The 17,842-nt window shown below is 39.6% G+C and overlaps 1 protein-coding gene across 3 annotated transcripts in view; it reads right to left on the reverse strand.

Moving 5' to 3' along the window:
- Window positions 1-7,356: 7,356 nt before the first annotated feature.
- The window catches only part of alpl (alkaline phosphatase, biomineralization associated), a 21,026-nt gene continuing 10,540 nt past the window's right edge, over window positions 7,357-17,842 (reverse strand). For all 3 annotated transcript variants that reach the window (XM_028576381.1, XM_028576382.1, XM_028576383.1), the window contains 7 exons: window positions 17,706-17,842; window positions 16,491-16,631; window positions 16,291-16,360; window positions 14,829-14,963; window positions 9,202-9,393; window positions 8,992-9,111; window positions 7,357-8,319 (listed from right to left, as the gene is read on the reverse strand). The exon at window positions 17,706-17,842 is cut by the window's right edge and continues 39 nt beyond it. In XM_028576381.1, coding sequence (XP_028432182.1) covers window positions 8,054-8,319; window positions 8,992-9,111; window positions 9,202-9,393; window positions 14,829-14,963; window positions 16,291-16,360; window positions 16,491-16,631; window positions 17,706-17,842 — 1,061 coding nt within the window. In that variant the 3' untranslated portion in view covers window positions 7,357-8,053. The remainder of the gene's footprint in view (window positions 8,320-8,991; window positions 9,112-9,201; window positions 9,394-14,828; window positions 14,964-16,290; window positions 16,361-16,490; window positions 16,632-17,705) is intronic.

Consider the following 17,842-nt stretch of genomic DNA (forward strand, 5'->3'; position numbering starts at 1 on the left):
TGAGGAAATACCATATGCAGTCATCAGTAGGCCTTACCATGCCAATGAAAGTAATCTAGTTTCATCAAGAAGAATTGTGAGTGAAGCTTTAAATGAGCATGTTCATAAAGAGATTTAGATGAGGCAGATGTCCAAACCCTGTTATCAGCAGCATTAATTTTGAGGAACTCAATCAGTGGTCACTCAAAATGGCAGTTTGAAGGACAGTTTGACAATTTCCAAATTTCACAAAGCTTCCACAGGATTTGTATATGAGGGTTATGTCAGGCATGAAACACACAATTGACCAGAAACGATCTTCACTGATTGATCGGTCAGCTTGTATGCTTGGTCAACATATTAAAACAGCTTTTCGGAGTGACCCTCAAGTAAGTTATCAACCAAGAGCTTTCTCTGATTTCCGGATGCAGAGCTCAACCCCATTATCAGTCACTTTACCTCTGACTTTACATTCACTTACAAGAAATAAGAAATTATTGCGGTTTGTGGAAGATATCAACATTGGAGGAAATTACTCCAAAACTCTCCAGATTGAAAAATAAGTTGCTTCTGCAGTTTGCAAACAAATTGATGAAACTGATGGGTTTGCACTTCCTCCATTTACCTGTAAAGGTGTAGACACATATAGCTGACGGCCGACCATTGACAGAAAACCCCGTCGATATGATCAGTCGTGTCCCCGAGGTCAAAAAAACTGCCACAGAACAGACCAAAAAGACGAGCGGAGACGTGACGTAATACATCTCTATAACCATAGACATAATATAGAGTAGACACCGCATCGCTACTGCCTACTGGCGCTGACGAGCCGTGAGGCCGCCATCTTGGACCGGTCACCCGCTCTACTAAGTATAATCTGTTTGGCAGGTGCAACGAGCTGTCAGTGCATTTAAATAATCATACCTCACTGAATACCGAACTGATTTTCACGTGGGTTTTTTTGCTGCAAAGATCATACACGTAGATATGATACAAGACACATGGTTCGGCGTATTTTAATATTCATAGTGAACATAACTAATATAATATTCTGATATATGATATAAGGTGACCAGACGTCCGAGATCAAAACGGGGAACATAATCCCCGAAAAGGAAGAAAGACAGGGACATTTCCAGTTTGACTATCCGACTTAAAAACCTGTGTCTTCAAAAACAAAACGGGGACAGAGGTGTTTTTTTCTGTATTTAGCCAGGGACAGGCAACCAAAAACTGGGACTGTCCCCTGAAATGATATGTGATGTAGGATATGATAGGTATTTTGCAAATCACACACTATAAATAGGATAGAAAAGCAGAAACAGATACTGGCAGTAAAGTCAGATATTTTAATAAGTTTAAGAAACAATATTTGATTATATTAGAGTTCACTTGAAGCTTTTAATATTTGTTTCTCTCTGTCTCACACACACACACACACACACACGGGTTGCACAATATTGACAAAACGTGATATTGTGATAGCGATTATGAATATTGTGATATCAATATGAGTTAAGATATTTGACAGTTTTTATTCAAACTGCACGAAACTCCCTTGAAAAGTCTGCAAACTTAATTTATGTAGCAATTTTCAAAACACAGTTACAAAGTGCTTTACAGAACCCAGAGGGAAAGAGTGTGTGTGAAGTTTATCTGACAAAAGACAATCAGAAATAATGTAATATCTGTACTTCACTATAAACAATCTCGAAAACCCAGTGTGAGGCAAAAGATGAGCAAAATTTGGATTCCTGGAGACACACACACCATGAGGCTAGAGTTCATGAAACACAAACAAACAGACCCGCCAACACTTACAGCAGTATTCACATATAATGTATGTATAGTGTTTTTTTTCGCGTCCCCCAGAGCAGGTTCAAAAAGCGTGACCTGTACACGTTCAAAAGTCGTTGCATATACACAAAAAAAACGTCAAAATCGTAACCTGTACACGAATTTATGAATCAAAATAACGTGACTATTACACGACATGGCGTGAGACCGGGTTGGTCTATACATGGGTTTCTCGGCAACGTCATCACTGCTTGCGCACGCAACCGGGGGGCAGAAAGAAGACGTGTTTTGTGTAGCTAACTAGCTAGTAGCGGCATAGCGTAAGTCAAAATGCCAAGGAGTTGTTGCGTAGTTAATTGTACAAACAGAGCCAGTGATGGGTGCCTGATGTTTAACACAACTAGGGGAAGCATGCTTTTGCCAAAAACTGGCGGAGGTTATGGCTTCAAGCCATAAGAGGGGCAGATTGGGGTCATATGTTAGAGTCAGGCTCCCATTGTATCAATCAGAAAATTTGCAGCTTGTGGTTGTTCAGCTAAGTGATATCTACCTGTCAGGGCTGTGGTACTCGAGTCCAGACCATAGACAATTAAAGGTCCGGACTCGAGACAAGTTTAGACAGATAGCTAAAGCTACGCAGATGTTTTGCTAACGTTAGCGCAACAGTGTTAGCCTAGCCTACTAGGTAAATATTACGACTGCCTTCGGAGTTTACTATATCTGCGTCCACGTTGCCAACATAAGACCTGTGGCGTTAGTGCTCCTTTTGTACATAACTTTATTGAATGAAATATTAAGCTTCGCTCCTCTGAGATGGGTGGGTTCTTGTTACGTTACATACAAAGCTAACTGGCTATAGTTAGCCTACATTAGCTAGCGGACAGTAGAGCTTCGGCGAGCTAACCAAGACAGTGTTGTTGCCCTCTCGCCCACAATCAACCTCTGCTGCGAAAAACAATCAACCTGCAGTGATGTTTTGAAACTAACATATCGTACCTTTTCCCAGAAATCCTGGCCATTATTTTAGGACATAAACCAACCATAAGGGTACACTCAGGAGTAACCCTGCTGCAAACACAGGCTATTACATTAGCCTAAAATGATAATTATAGCCATACATATATATCACAGTAACACTGCAAAATTAAAGACCGACAAACAGATCTAACTAAAATCATGTTTTATTGAGTCAGCAGTTATATACAAACAATAAGGAAAGCTTAAAGGAATACGCCACCGGAATGCATGTCTAGACTCTTTAGGAGACAGAATCCCAGGAAAGCTGCTGGACTGGATGCTGTCTCCCCATCAAGCTTGAAGCACTGCGCTGATCAGCTGTCTTTGTTCACAGACATTTTTAACACCTCAATGGAGACATGTCACGTGCCAGCCTGTTTCAAGACCTCAACCATCATCCCTGTCCCCAAGAAGCCAAGGACCACAGCAATTAATGACTTCAGACCCGTCGCCCTGACCTCTGTGGTTATGAAGTCCTTTGAGCGCCTTGTGCTTTCACACCTCAAAGCCATCACCGACCCCCTCCTGGACCCCCTGCAGTTTGCCTTCAGAGCCAAGAGGTCTGTAGACGATGCAGTAAACCTGGCCCTACACTACATCCTCCGGCACCTGGACTCTGCAGGAACCTACGCCAGGATCCTGTTTTTGGACTTCAGCTCTGCCTTCAACACCATCATCCCGGCTCTGCTCCAGGAGAAGCTCTCCCAGCTTGGTGTGCCTGACTCCACCTGCAGGTGGATCACTGACTTCCTGTCTGACAGGAAGCAGCATGTCAAGCTGGGGAAACACGTCTCCAACTCACAGACCATCAGCACCGGATCCCCTCAGGGCTGTGTTCTTTCGCCTCTGCTCTTCTCCCTGTACACCAACAACTGCACCTCCAGTCACAAGTCCGTCAAGCTTCTGAAGTTCGCGGACGACACCTCCCTCATCGGACTCATCTCTGATGGAGACGAGGCCGCCTACAGGTCGGAGGCTGACCACCTGGTGAAGTGGTGCAACCAAAACAATCTAGATCGCAACGCTCTAAAGACAGTGGAGATGGTTGTGGACTTCAGGAAGAACCCAGCCCCACCTGCCCCCATCACTCTCTTGTTCTGAAAGGTTTAGGAGTTCACTTGTATATTTGTAAATAGTTAAATTAGTTCGGAATATGTTCTGTTATTTAAAGTTAAGTAAGTCATGTATAGATTACAAACCAGTATGTATTCAGGAAAGTTCTTTGTAATTACAGTTCACCAAAAGTGTTGTTAGCGTTTATACATGAGATCCTTGGGTGTCTCTGGTCTTGTGAAAAGATATATACATGAGAGAATCCAGAAAAAGTTCTGAAGGCAAACCTGAACCTGATTACGGCCAATGTTCAGATGTCTGTAATTGAAATATATGCAAATTAGTGCATAATTAATGACATATTGTTAAATTACATCCAAAAAAATATTGTCTCAACATACTGTAAATAATCAACTAGTGAAGTTTCATAAGAATATCAAGGAGTAAAATTTTTTTTTTCTTAACCCATTCTATGTTGCCTATGGAGGCCAGTTTTAGGCTGCATATGCTAATTAGCAGGTTTAAAACAAAAAAATCAGCTAAGTAAATATGATATTCAGAATCAGCACCCAAAAATTAGGCAAAATACCCTCTTTACCAGCATTTTCTCACATTAGACCCTTGAGTGATAGTATTCCCAGTCTTTTGAAGACAAAACAAAATCTTGTTCCTTAGACTCTATACTAGCAAAATATGCAAAAAAAATCCAGCGGGATTACACAAGACACTGTACTAGTAGTTAGAATGCACCTACGCACATACTGTGATATATACGGTAGCACCCAAAACGTGTGTCACTGCTCACTTGTTACTTGTCTTGCGTCAGGAGTTCAGAGTAAAGAAAACTAAATGATAAACTGCCTCCTTCGTTATCATTTTACAATGTCCATACTCTGCATTACCGGCCAAGCTGTGGTTTAATGGTCATTGTTTGATTGGTGTATCATTGCGCCACCATAAGGTCCTGCGACGTTGGATCAGAAGCAGTTAAAGTAGGCCTGTCTGTCTTCTTGTCTGCAAGCGTTAATTTTTCACAAAAGAGAGTAACGCGAGTAACGAACACATTTAAATTTCAGTAATTGTAATTGCATTACTTGATGAAAAAAAATATTTAGTTACATGCTCGTTACTGCTAAAAGTATTGGAATTACAGTAACGCGTTACTTTGTAGCGGGTTACTCCCAACACTGGCTTGTGATTCAGACATAACCAGTCTAATGACTGGAATGGTGGAAAAAGTCCACAAAAAACGCAGCAGCCGGGTTTGTGAAAAACTTACTTGTGAATTAAAGTAGACAAGGATTGTAATTAACGGGCTAAAATGTGCACAACCACTGGTGTGGTCCTTTTTAAGAGGGTAAAAGGCAATATGCTGTAACTACTACTAGTTGTGGACATTGTGTATTCTGGCTGGATAAAAAGTGCCATATAGGGAGACGCTTGAAGCATTGAAAATTACAGTGTTTCTAGAATGCAGCCTTACTGATGGCTTTGTGATATGAACTCACCAGACATTATGGCTTGCCTTTGCAAATTGTACGTCTGAGGCTACCTCAAGCGTTTCGATAGACCTGACTGGCTTCCAGCTGAGACATGTGAGTAAAAGAGGAACATTTCAGCAGTTGTTCTTCATCTTAACTGCTTGACTTGTCGTTGCTGGATTGAATAGCAAAGCTTTGTCAAGGCGACCACTTTAAAATACCGTACAAGGCCTTGTCCTGGTTTCATAACCTTTTTTGGAAAATAAAATGTTTTATTATTCAGGAAACATAAAAAGCAGAGTCATGTACAAATATAGCTAAAAGCGAAAGGAAGTTGGGGGTTGAAAGCCCCCTTGAATATTCATGCTATACTATCTGATACCCATTGCATCCATCTCTAAATATAGAATACAAAAGATAAAACAGGATTACAGGACAACGATTTTTAGCGGCCCAGAGGAATAGAAGAAAAATCCTAATCAGCAAAGCAAGACTACATAAAAGCATGAAGTGGCCCCCGAGGGCCTCAGTAGATTCCCAGCAGCTGATAATTGAGAATGTACTAAAAATGACAGCATGAGGATTTCATTTCATACCCATTTTACGCTGAGCCTCCCATGCTTGTCATGCTTCAGCCAACATGAGTCCTCCTCTGTTTTCGTAGTGACCACATGATGCCAAGGAATGAGTGGCTTCAGTCCAATCACATTCCACACAAGCCACAATAGAGCAAATGGAAAAGTACAACATAAACAACATATGTGACACCCTAAGTCCCCAACACCCTAAGTCATCAATCAGAGAGAGTGCTTTTTGCAGGTTGCAAAACGCTAAGTGCCCTCGCACTGCATTTTTTGTTGTTTGCTGCATCTTTTTTTTTTTTTAGAATTGTAGAAGGCCCGCCTCTCAAACTATCTGATTGGACATTTGCAAAGGTTGTTGACATTTTTTCAACTTAAGGCATTCAGGGGGCTCCTGCAAAAACGTGAGGTGTGTAGAGAGGATAAACTCGAGAATGGCGCCATTATTGTAGTAAAACTATTTGCAAATGTGTGTGAAGAAGTGTGCAACTGTATCTCAATCCCAGTGTAAATTTGTAAAAAAAAAAAAAAAAAAAACTAATCTGTATTCAGATTTGCAAGTGTATTGAGATTTGTAAATGTGTGGACAAATCTTTAAATGTGTACATAGATGCTATTGGCTGAAAAGTCCACGTATTTTATATATATATCTGGAAATACAGTCAATCTTCATTTACAACTCCACCTTGGAGACTGAAAGAGGAGAGCTGAGCGCTGACTAGTAACAACCGGCCGTAACAGAAGTCTCCCCACATAAAGTCACTTCAAACAGTGTAGCTTACATCAGTATAACAGACAATATACAGTAACATAAAACCTGGTTGGTTTACAATGCAGCGTAACGTCTACGTGTGGGCCTATATCTATGCAGCCCAGCAATGTCACACTTAAAATCACTGCTACCACCAGCTGGTGGTGTGTAGGCTGTATTGCTACTGAGGCACAGTGGGAGAAGAGCGGAACAGACAAATCTCCACACATTTGCAAATCTCTGCCACAGCAGAAGTCTAGCAAAAGTCACGTGTAAAAGACAAAGAGGCCTGCGGTGTAAATGATGACTTGTCTGTAGTTCCAGCTCTTGGAGCAAAAATGCTTAGACTTATTAGCCGAGCATCTCTACGTGCGCATTTACAGATTTGTCCGCGCATTTACAAAACTCAATACCGATTTGGTGATTCTTTTACACATTTACAAATCTGATTATGCAAACACAGATTGGTTTATACATTTGCAGATTCCTGTACACATTCACAAATCTCACACATTTACAATTCTGATTACACACACTTTGAGATACAGTTGCACAACTCACCACACACATTTGCAAATAGTTTTGAATAGAAAGTGTAACACCCAAAGTACTATTTTATAATAATGAAAAATTAGGAGAAGCTACGTATTTGTGAAGAACATTAAGGAAACCATTAATGTCAACAAAACTAGCAAAAGATGTTCAAAACACATTTCTTTTATTGGTTAAGAGGTTTTACAACTTCTGTTATTGGACACAATAATGGTAGGTGGGCTTTCCCAGTGCTTTCTGCCAGTATGCACAAGATGTATGACGAGAAATATATATCTTTTGCTCTTTAGTCAATTATACATTCAGTTGCCTCTGGTTTCGGCAAAAAAATTTTGTCCATCAAAATGAGACCTCCTCAACGCACAATAATTACATGAGAGATCTTTTGCAAGTTTATGAGGTAGATTATGTTAACTACACATTTAAAAAATATGAAACGTATTCAAACAGTTGTAAATCCAATCTAACTATTCAAACCTAAAGGGTTTACTTTTAACAACGAGGCTTAATGGGCCCTAAAAACCCTTTAATTATTCAATAGACAAATCACAACTGAGATCTCTGATTGTGTGGTGATCTCTGTAACACCACTTTTCATTTCAGTGCATCAGGGGTGTCTGATTATTTTTGTAGTGTTTACATTTTTGCCTTAACAGCCTAAAACTGACATCTGTATATGCTTTTGTCAATTAATTATCATAACACAAAAACAAAGCCCTTACAGTGGTCCCATGATCAAAATAGTATAGAGTAAAACGAGAAAAATACAACAAAAAACAAATTGAAATCTTAAAATGAATGAGTGGTTAAAACAGGCGAATTAACAGGATCAGGGGAAAAGGTCAGCACAGAAGTCGGGTGACTGTGAGAAGGGCTGCGACGCTAGAGAGGACGGGGCGTAAATCGGCAGACCCGTTGCTTGACATACAGTGTTCCCTGTTCTGGCCGATACAGGCTGCATACGCCATCACGTGGGGAATGTAGTTCTGCTCATGGACGCCATGTAGCAAGTGAGCCAGGGGACCTTTCGCAAACACAGCCACATCCTCTCCTCCATGAGTCTCCATGCTCAGAGGTACAGCGGCCTGGGCCTGGTAGTTGTTATCCTCTGAAAGGCAGGGACACAGTGAAAAGTTGTAAAGATAACATTGTTTTTGACTCCTAAAGCAGGAAAAAGTCCACCCTGCGTTAAAAGTTCCCTGTGGAGCTGTTTTGTTTATTCAAACACAAGAACACTCATGAACAAGTCCTGCCAATGGTTTCACACTATTTTAATGATCCTCAGGTGGCGGTAATAAGCCGAGATATGCAGCTATGTGAAAATAAAAGCAGGGAAGTCGGATACTGATTGCAAATGTGGATGTAAACAATTCTGGATTAATAACAAAAGTACAAATTGGCTTTGCAAATGTTTTATGAGGAAGGAAATGCGTAATAATTTGTTTATTGGCAAGTTAGTTATGCAGCATTAATCTGAGATTACTGAATAACTCATGTAGCAAGTCGTTTTGTGTAAAAGCAGTGCAATCCCCTTAGTAAGTCATCCTCTTTACTAAAACTGTATCCTTTTCTAATGCAGATAAATGTCTACTCTTCTGAAGTAGATTTATTCTTGTATGACAAACAGCTTGTAATATCACAATATCTACATTTGTAAGGTTATTTTGGGGAATAATAAAAATATACCATTTACAGTGAAATTAATGCAGATATAGTATATAAATTTAAGAAAGTCAAGCAAGTTTAGTTTCTGTAATCTTTCCTTTTTGATTTTACTTACGGTAGTCAATAGTGGAGACATTCTCCCTCGCGCCGTTAACAAGTTTGTAACCTGGTCCGTTCCCATATATGATGGAGGTAAAGGGCTTCTGGTCAATGTCGCTCAACATCGGGGCCAGACCTGTGGATGCATTAAACCCCATCATCACAACGGAACCAAACTGAAAATGGAACTCACTGCACTACCAAACAAAAAAGCTATATACAGTACCAAATATTGTGTTTCCTCTGACTGTGTAGCCTCCGAAGTTGAACACATGAGAATGATCAGCAGTGACTATAGTGAGTGTATCGTGGATGCTGGTCATGAGATCTGCCCGGCCGATGGCTCGGTCCATTTCCACAGCTTCATGCAGAGCCTGCTTGGCTTTGCCTTCATGGTGTCCGTGATCAATACGTCCTCCTGACAGAGGGGCAGATATTTCCTGTTAGACTCTTAAAGACACAGTGAAATTTCTGTGTCTCTATGTTAATTGCTAATTTATATATTGATACATGCTGAATATGCGTACAAATTCTCTTTTCTCTCTCTCTGTTAAATGTGAAAATGAACTCTGGTGCGGTTACATGAATCCATTCAGTCAAATATGATTTTAGGCAACTAGCTAACCCTTCCCATCATATAGAACTGCACTTGACTGTTGGGTCAACTGGTGGGTAGCTAGCAGAGCAAGCATAGTAAGTGCTGTGTGTTTGGATATCAGCGGGCAATTCTTTTTCTCCAAAGAATGGGGCTGAAATCTAATTTATGATTTAAACTTTACTCTCCTTTAACAACGCAGGTGAGGGAGGTGTGGGTGGAGGTGAACAGTCCTACAGCTCCATCTTGTTAACATTTAAGTCATGCATAATTTTAAGGATTCGTTTTTTTTTCTTGTGACAATACCCCTGGCCACATATTCTGTTCACGTGTAAAAACGTCACATTAAAACAGTTAAAGATGTTCTAACTCTTGTTTCACTGTGACTTCAATGCCAGGGGTAAACAAACAAAGTTTGTATGACTTGTCGTTTAAAACGTGACCACACTCAGAAAGTCTTTCCCCAAAGGCATTCGTGGCGTTGCACTCATTTGTACACACGAGAAGCGCTAAAGCATTTGCGTAAAGAATGAAAAAAGACAGCTTGAGAGGAGAGAAGTTTAAACCCTGCCATCTGTCTCCTCTCCATAAACATGACCGATTGCTGCTTGAACATGATATGCTTGTTAGATTGTCGGTTTTGGAACGGCTCCATAATTCCGCTGTAAAAATGTCAATTTTATTTGTATAGCACCTTTCATTACACGTAAACCCAAAGTGCTTCACATTAAAAACAGCATACGCATTAAAACAAAGCATGAATAGAAATAGGAATACACAAGACAATCAACAAGACATACAAGTGCGAACACACACACACACACACACACACACACAGCTTGTTTGGATAATCCTGCAAATAAAGTGTTATAGTAGTCGCAGTAGAGATGAATGCATGCACCAGTTTCTCAGAGTCAGTTTGAGAAATGAATGCTCTAAGTTTTGATGTATATTTCTAAGTGATAAAATGCTGTTTTGGTGATATTCAAAATTGAGATCATGTATCAAAAATAATGCGAAGGTTTCTGACTCGCTCACTGTATTTCAGAGACCGTGAATCCAGGTGCTAATGTCGATGTCATTTTTTGTTTGTCTGTGATTTTTAGGACCAACCAGGAGAATCTCAGAAGGTTCTTTTGCCTTCTTTTCAGATGGTGTTTAACAATCCAGCAGGCACTCTGAAACATACTGACCACTTTGTTCCCGCTCAGTCTGGTCGAACAATCACTGTCATACTTGCTGGGGTTTGACTGTAACCATGCTTCTTTCAACAGATTCGGCCAAGGACGCACAACCTTCCTGTGCCTTCTATATCAAATGTTGTGCTGACATTGGCCATTCACAGATATCCTAGTCTTGTTCCAATGTCAATAAACAGACTCAACACCAGGAAAGATTTTGGTTTCACTAAAGAACGCTTTTATTTGGATCTCACAAACAAAACAGCTGTGTAAAGCCCCCTTTAAGAAATCTGTAAGTTTGCACATCTGTAAGATCTGGTTTGATAAGTTTTTTACAGAAATTGGACAATTGTTTTTTCACACTTAAAAACATGACTAGATCTCAAATAAGCCAGCTGCTAGAGTAACTTTTTTGGGGGGAAATAAGATTCAGGGACCTTTTAAAAACATAATGCCAACATTAAGGTGCATGTTGAAAAGGCATATGTTCACAAATATGTATGTACAAATTACAAATGCGTAATTTATACAACTAGTGCAGAGCCCGTTGAAAACGTGCCTGTTTGGAACGACCGATTACTTGGCCTGTGGTATTGCTGCTTGTAGAATTCATCAAAACCAAATTGTACCCCAAAATGATTTACAGAAGGACCCCACACCACTTAATATGCAACTCCACTTTATAGCCTACTACTGACTTACAGTGTAGGCTACTTCTACATCAGAGACTATTGTAGCCTACTACTGTATTTACCTGACAGAGAACGCTGCAGATTCAGAATGTAATCACAAAATATTTATTATTTTATATAAAAATGTGGAGTAATCAGACATTAGCCTTATGGACTCATGGCAGTGCGCTACCCACCCGGCCAAAACTGAGAACTAATGAGCACATATCTGCGTTCATCAACAGAGAGAGAGAGAGAGAGAGAGAGAGAGAGAGAGAGAGAGAGAGAGAGATGTCTCGTGTCGGATCGTTAACGAATTTAACATTTCAGCAGATGTGTTCATTTCCATACAGGTTTAGTGGTTTGACGGTTAACGGTGAATTATGGATTTGATACGCGGGGTTATTTTGGAGACTTAATTAACCCAACCAAGGATGAGTCTGATGAAAACTGATGTGTCTGCCCAGTTCAACACTGACATTTTCTTGCATTGCACAGCGCTCTGAAGGAATAATCTCCGAGATTAACGTATGTTCTGCCAGCTCACAGCAATTTAATACAATAGCAGGAAGAGAGTCCCCCCCCCGCTGTTCTAAAGCGTTCTGTTGTCTGCTGATGTGCAGGTTACCTTCCCCCAAACACGGACACACATACAGATGTGTCTTGTTTTATAAAATAGATAGCCTGCCTATAAGTGTCTGCACTTGTAGCTGGTTGTGCTTTGCATGTGTGGGATTCTGAAATGTCCTTAAATTCGGGAATTACAGTTTTTTACAATCACTTTGCTACTAATTTCAGAACCTTGACGTCATTTTTCAAAACTCTAGACACAAAACTCACAACCAATGATCAAAATACACATTTTTCAAAACTAACACTTTTTTCAATTGCTTGGATACAATACACATAAACAAAAGATCATTTGTTCATTTAACAAAGATCACTTGTTCAATATGACACAACTTAACATCAAAGTACTACTATTTCAAAAAGCAATTCACACATTACATTTCAGATAATTGTCTATTCATTTCATTACAATCATCTAACTATCAATCCATACAACTACTCAAAATGATAAGTAACTGTTGCATTACTCTTAATGCATAGTTGTATGGAAACAGACAAACAATATTCCATGTTTAGATCATGAAAGTTTCAAGATAACGAGAATCATTGTCACCAGTTAGCGTGGAGCATGAACCAATTAGAATACAGTATCTATGGATGTAATATTTCATCATCATTCTTTACTGTAATGTACTACTGTTTACCAGACAATGTTTCTATGGTCCCATGTACTACCTTCACTGTACTGTACTACTGTTTACCAGACACTGTTTCTATGGTCCCATGTACCAACTTTTCAGACTATTTACAGTATTGACAGTATTGCACTGTATGGATTCAGGCCCTTGGAATTTCTTGTCCAATTCTTCCAACTCGCTACTGATGATTGAGATATATAATTTACAGTCGTGAAAAAATAAGGACACCCATGCTAAAGTTGACTAAAAAGAAGAATAAAATAATCATCTTTTGCAAATTGATCTTAATGCCTTAATTAAAAAAATGAGGAAAAATCCAATCTTTAAGGACACCAATTTTCTTTGTGAATGAATAATGTATCGTAAATAAATAAATGTTCTTCCTTAAAATACAGGGGGCATAAATAAGTACACCCCTATGTTAAATTCCCATAAAGGCCAGCAGATTTTTATTTTTAAAGGCCAGTTATTTCATGGATCCAGGATACTATGCATCCTGATGAAGTTCCCTTGGCCTTTGGCATTAAAATACCCCCACATCATCACATAACCTTCACTATACCCCCACATCATCACATACCCTTCACCATACCCCCACATCATCACATACCCTTCACCATACCCCCACATCATCACATACCCTTCACCATACCCCCACATCATCACATACCCTTCACCATACCCCCACATCATCACATACCCTTCACCATACCCCCCACATCATCACATACCCTTCACCATACCCCCACATCATCACATACCCTTCACCATACCCCCACATCATCACATACCCTTCACCATACCCCCACATCATCACATACCCTTCACCATACCTAGAGATTGGCATGGGGTACTTTCCATAAAATCATCTCTATATGCAAATGAAACCATCTACTACAATATTTAATGATTGTACGAACTTGTGTGAGTGTGGGTGATCTAAAGTAATGTTTCAATGGTATTTCACAATATATTTGTTTTTTTAACCAGTGATTGTGCAAGTGCAAGACTTCTTTAGAGATATGAATGCACAATCCAATGTTTTGAACATTGGATAGCCTGTGTTACAAGTGATGACCGTTGTGAGTTTTGTGTCTAGAGTTCTGAAAAATCACATCAAGGTTATGAAATTAGTAGCAAAGGGATTGTAAAAAACTGTAACGTTTGTTTATTCAAAGTCAAAAACAGTCCAGATCCATGTGCAAAGTAGTGCTACTTTGCACATTTTTGTGGGTCTGAGGTGTATGCCACATTTTAGCTGCCAAAGCTCCACTGTTCTCTGTCTCTGGTCCTCAGTGTGAGAGGGGGAGTGGCCAGCGGCTAGAGCGGCAAAAGTGAATGTGTGCTTCTTTTACCTATATAGTTAACGATATCTTTTGCATTTCTAATCCATACAATGTCAAAATTGGCACTGCACTTACTCGTGCCCGTCGCAAGACACCTGTCAAGTTTGAAATCCATTGGACTAACGGTTCGAGAGATATGTGCATATATGTTATATATATAATATGTTCCTGCAATTTATAGATAGATATTACAATACAATATTTTGGATACATCAAGACTATTTAAACTGAAAAAAACAGTAGATCTATTAACAGATTCAAGCTGCTGAAAACATTTTAAGTAATTTAAAGGTTTGAAGGAAGTTTAATTAGGAAAATGTAGTAATGAATAAACTATTGCATTAATAAGCCTACTAACGTTGGGTAGAAACTGTATTATTATTATTATTATTATTATATTATTATTATTATTATTATTATTATTATTAACAACAACAACAACAACAACTTGTATTTATATAGTGCCTTTCAAGAAACCCAAGGACACTTTACTAATTACTGTGGCTTAGCTAAAGGAAGCTGTAAGCTGTAGTAAACAGGTGGTGTTTCAGGAGTTTTTTTCTTTAAATGTCCAGGGATCTAGCATTTCGGAATTATGCAGGGAGGGTGTTCCAGAGGGATGGGCCTGCAACACTAAAGGTATTAGAAGGCCTCCTCGTCTCAAGAGACATTCACTAATGAAATATGCAATTTCTCCAACAGAAACGGGGACTTAATTAACTCAGCAGACCAGCCTGACAGATCATTGTGAAACCGGTCCCAAATCAAAAGTCGAGGACGCCACAAACTCACCTTCAACAAGCAGGTAAAACCCACTGGGGTTCTTCTTTAGGATCTTGATGGCCACTTCCACCATCTCTGTCAGCGAGGGATCCGTGTTACGGTTCCTCTCCAAGTCGTATGGCAGATCCACAGGTTCAAAGAGCCCTGGAATAACAGAAGGCACGCTTCAAATAGAGGATATTACAGAAAATAAGCCTACAGCAAATGCATACATATGTGCCTCTTCATTTACACTTCAATGGGAGTTAACTTAAACTTAAAGCTATAGTGCGTGGTTTCTGTCTCCCCCGTGAGGAATTCTAAGTAATGACAACAACACTGTCGGCGCGTCCACATGATACAAGCCTTCCGTTATAGCGCAACACCCTCCATCCTTGCTAGGTAACCAAGGACAGCAGGATTAAAAAAACATGGACTCTTCAGAAGATGTTATTATCTTCACTTCATTGCTTTTAATTTTGTATTAACTATTTTTTATTAACTTGTATTAATTTTTAACTGTGTTTTAATGTTTTATGTAAAGCACACTGAATTGCACCGCTGCTCAAATACTGAGAAATACAGAGAGAGTTGTGTGGAGCTGAAAGGCTTAATTAGCTTTGTAGCAACTCATATGGAAATGACTAGAATGTAACCGACATAAATATTAAAGATATAAAACGTTAAAGGCAACAAAAAAACAGCAAAGGACAGTCATGTAAAACAACCTGATAAAAAAAAAAAAGTCAAAAGGGTCAGCCGCTGCCTGCCGTGTTCCCCTGGAATGATTGGTTCTCTTATTACCTGCGACCCCTGAACCCACACACACACACACCCTGACCCACTCCTAACTTATCCCCAACACCGCCTTCTGAAAGTCCATAGTACACAACCCTTTCCTTCTTTGTGGTGCGTTTTGTATTGTGTTGTGTTATATAACAATAATTAACACCGTTATGTATCCTCGAAGGGTAAAAATCTGATGTTTATTGTGACACTTCGCAAAGGTGGTCATCTTTCAGTCCTTGACTTGAAATCTGAATCAAGGATGCAGACACAGCAGGGTTTGTGGAAATTGAAAACTGACAAAACTTCATAGCAATGGTGGCCAGATGGCAATTTTTGAAAGAATTTTTGAATTTCTTCTTGTTTTAATGAGAATACGTTAAAACAAAAGTCTTTACAAAAGGATAACTTTAGTTCAAAGGATGAGCAGCTGAAAAAAGGAATAAGCAGAGTGGAAAAACATGTCTAAAGAGCACTTCAAAGACTTTGCTTTGAGCGATCAAGTCGCCTCGGGGGGCATTCCCACTTCCCATTAACACAGCATTCAACTACAACCACAATTAAGTTTTCCTTGGACAAGGCAGGGTTCAAGAAAAATATAGCGTATTACATGCAAAACATAAACCAACAGCAAATGCATACACGTATGGCTCTTCATTTACACTTCAATGAGTGTTCCATAATTACGCTGAGACTGGAAACTCACCCAATAAGTAATCCACGCTGTTAGGGTTCAGTGAGAAGAGCTGCTTCTTGTTCCATACATAATGGCCTTTCTGTACAAAGACACAAATGTACCGCGCTAGTGTGAGGGGTGGCACTGCACTTGCTTTGAAATTTGGAAAATGTAATTGGGAAGATAAAAGAGGGAGCAGAGAAATGAGAGGAACAAATTGAGAAATGTACTTTATCCTTCACTCTGTCAGTCCACTCCTGCACCAGGTTTCTGCCGTCTTTTCGTGTGCCACTGTGCTTCGGGATGTCGGGGTACTCTACATCCGACGTGTTCTTTGGGTACATGTACTTCCTGCCTCCGCCCAAAATCACCTGGAAAGCCACAAGAACAGAATAAAAGAAATTACAATCTTAGTCGTAGCTGTTTTACTGTTACTGCTGAAATGACAACCGTCATTAGCAGATTTTATTAGCTGTAGTTAGCTAATTAATTAGGCCATTTTGGATATAGGGTCTCCAGCTAAAAGTTAAATGTTTTCGTGGCCGGGTTGGGTCAGTGGGTAGAGCAGGCGCACATATACTGAGAAGTTTATGCCACGACGCAGAGGTTCAGGGTTTGAATCCGACCTGTGACGATTTCCTGCATGCCTTCCCCCTCTATCCCCTTTCTCACTTAGTTGTCCTGTCAAATTCAAAGGAAGGAAAAGCCCAAAAAATAATCAAAAAAAAAAAAATGTTTCAAGCGGATTTATTTAAAAAAAAGAACCTTTTAAAGATGTCTCGAATATAGGCTTTTTTATGTACGTTTACTAAATCCAAAAACTGGTTAAACTATTTGGTGAGTCCAGTCTTTCAGGTGACAAAAAGTAGATGTGGAGAAGTGTCTGCTGCCCAGTTTTAAATACATTAAACCAGGGGTCTTCAATGTTTTTTTAAGCCAAGGACCCCTTAACTGAAAGCGAGATGGAGCAGGGACCCCCTACTACATATATTGTATAGAATTAAGTTGCATATTAACTGGGCATTCAATAACTTGTAGGGGGGCCTAAAGCCTTTATACATATGTTTTTTGCATAGAATACTAAGCTATTCAAATAGCCTAATAATTGTTCTCATGATTTTATAAATCATGTTTTAATGTTAAACATACATGTGGCACACATCTGTGGATGGCCTTAGTAACTACCTTGACTATAGGCCAGTAAGCAATGGGGATTTATATTTGCTAATAATATGTTGGATTCATGTTAAGACTTTTTAAAAACAATTTAACAATAATTTGGAGGCCCACCTGCATTGACTCTGAGGACCCCCTTAGGGTCCCGGACCCCCTGTTGAAGATCCCTGCACTAAACCCTTAAAATGATCACCTGAAACTCTGAGAGTTTTCTAGTGATATATCACTTTATAATAAGGTGTGTATTAGAATGTTTGCTTTTGACTTACATCAATGTTGGGGATGTTTTCAAAGAGTTGTCTGGCGATATCCTTGCAGCCGTCCTTCAGGGCTTCAGCTGGCATCTCATTGTCAGAGTACCAGTCTCTGTCCACGCTGTGGGCGTAAGCAGCACTGGGAGTGGCAT

The sequence above is a fragment of the Perca flavescens genome, chromosome 4, assembly GCF_004354835.1.
Source record: "Perca flavescens isolate YP-PL-M2 chromosome 4, PFLA_1.0, whole genome shotgun sequence".
NCBI classification, from domain to species: Eukaryota; Metazoa; Chordata; class Actinopteri; order Perciformes; family Percidae; genus Perca; species Perca flavescens.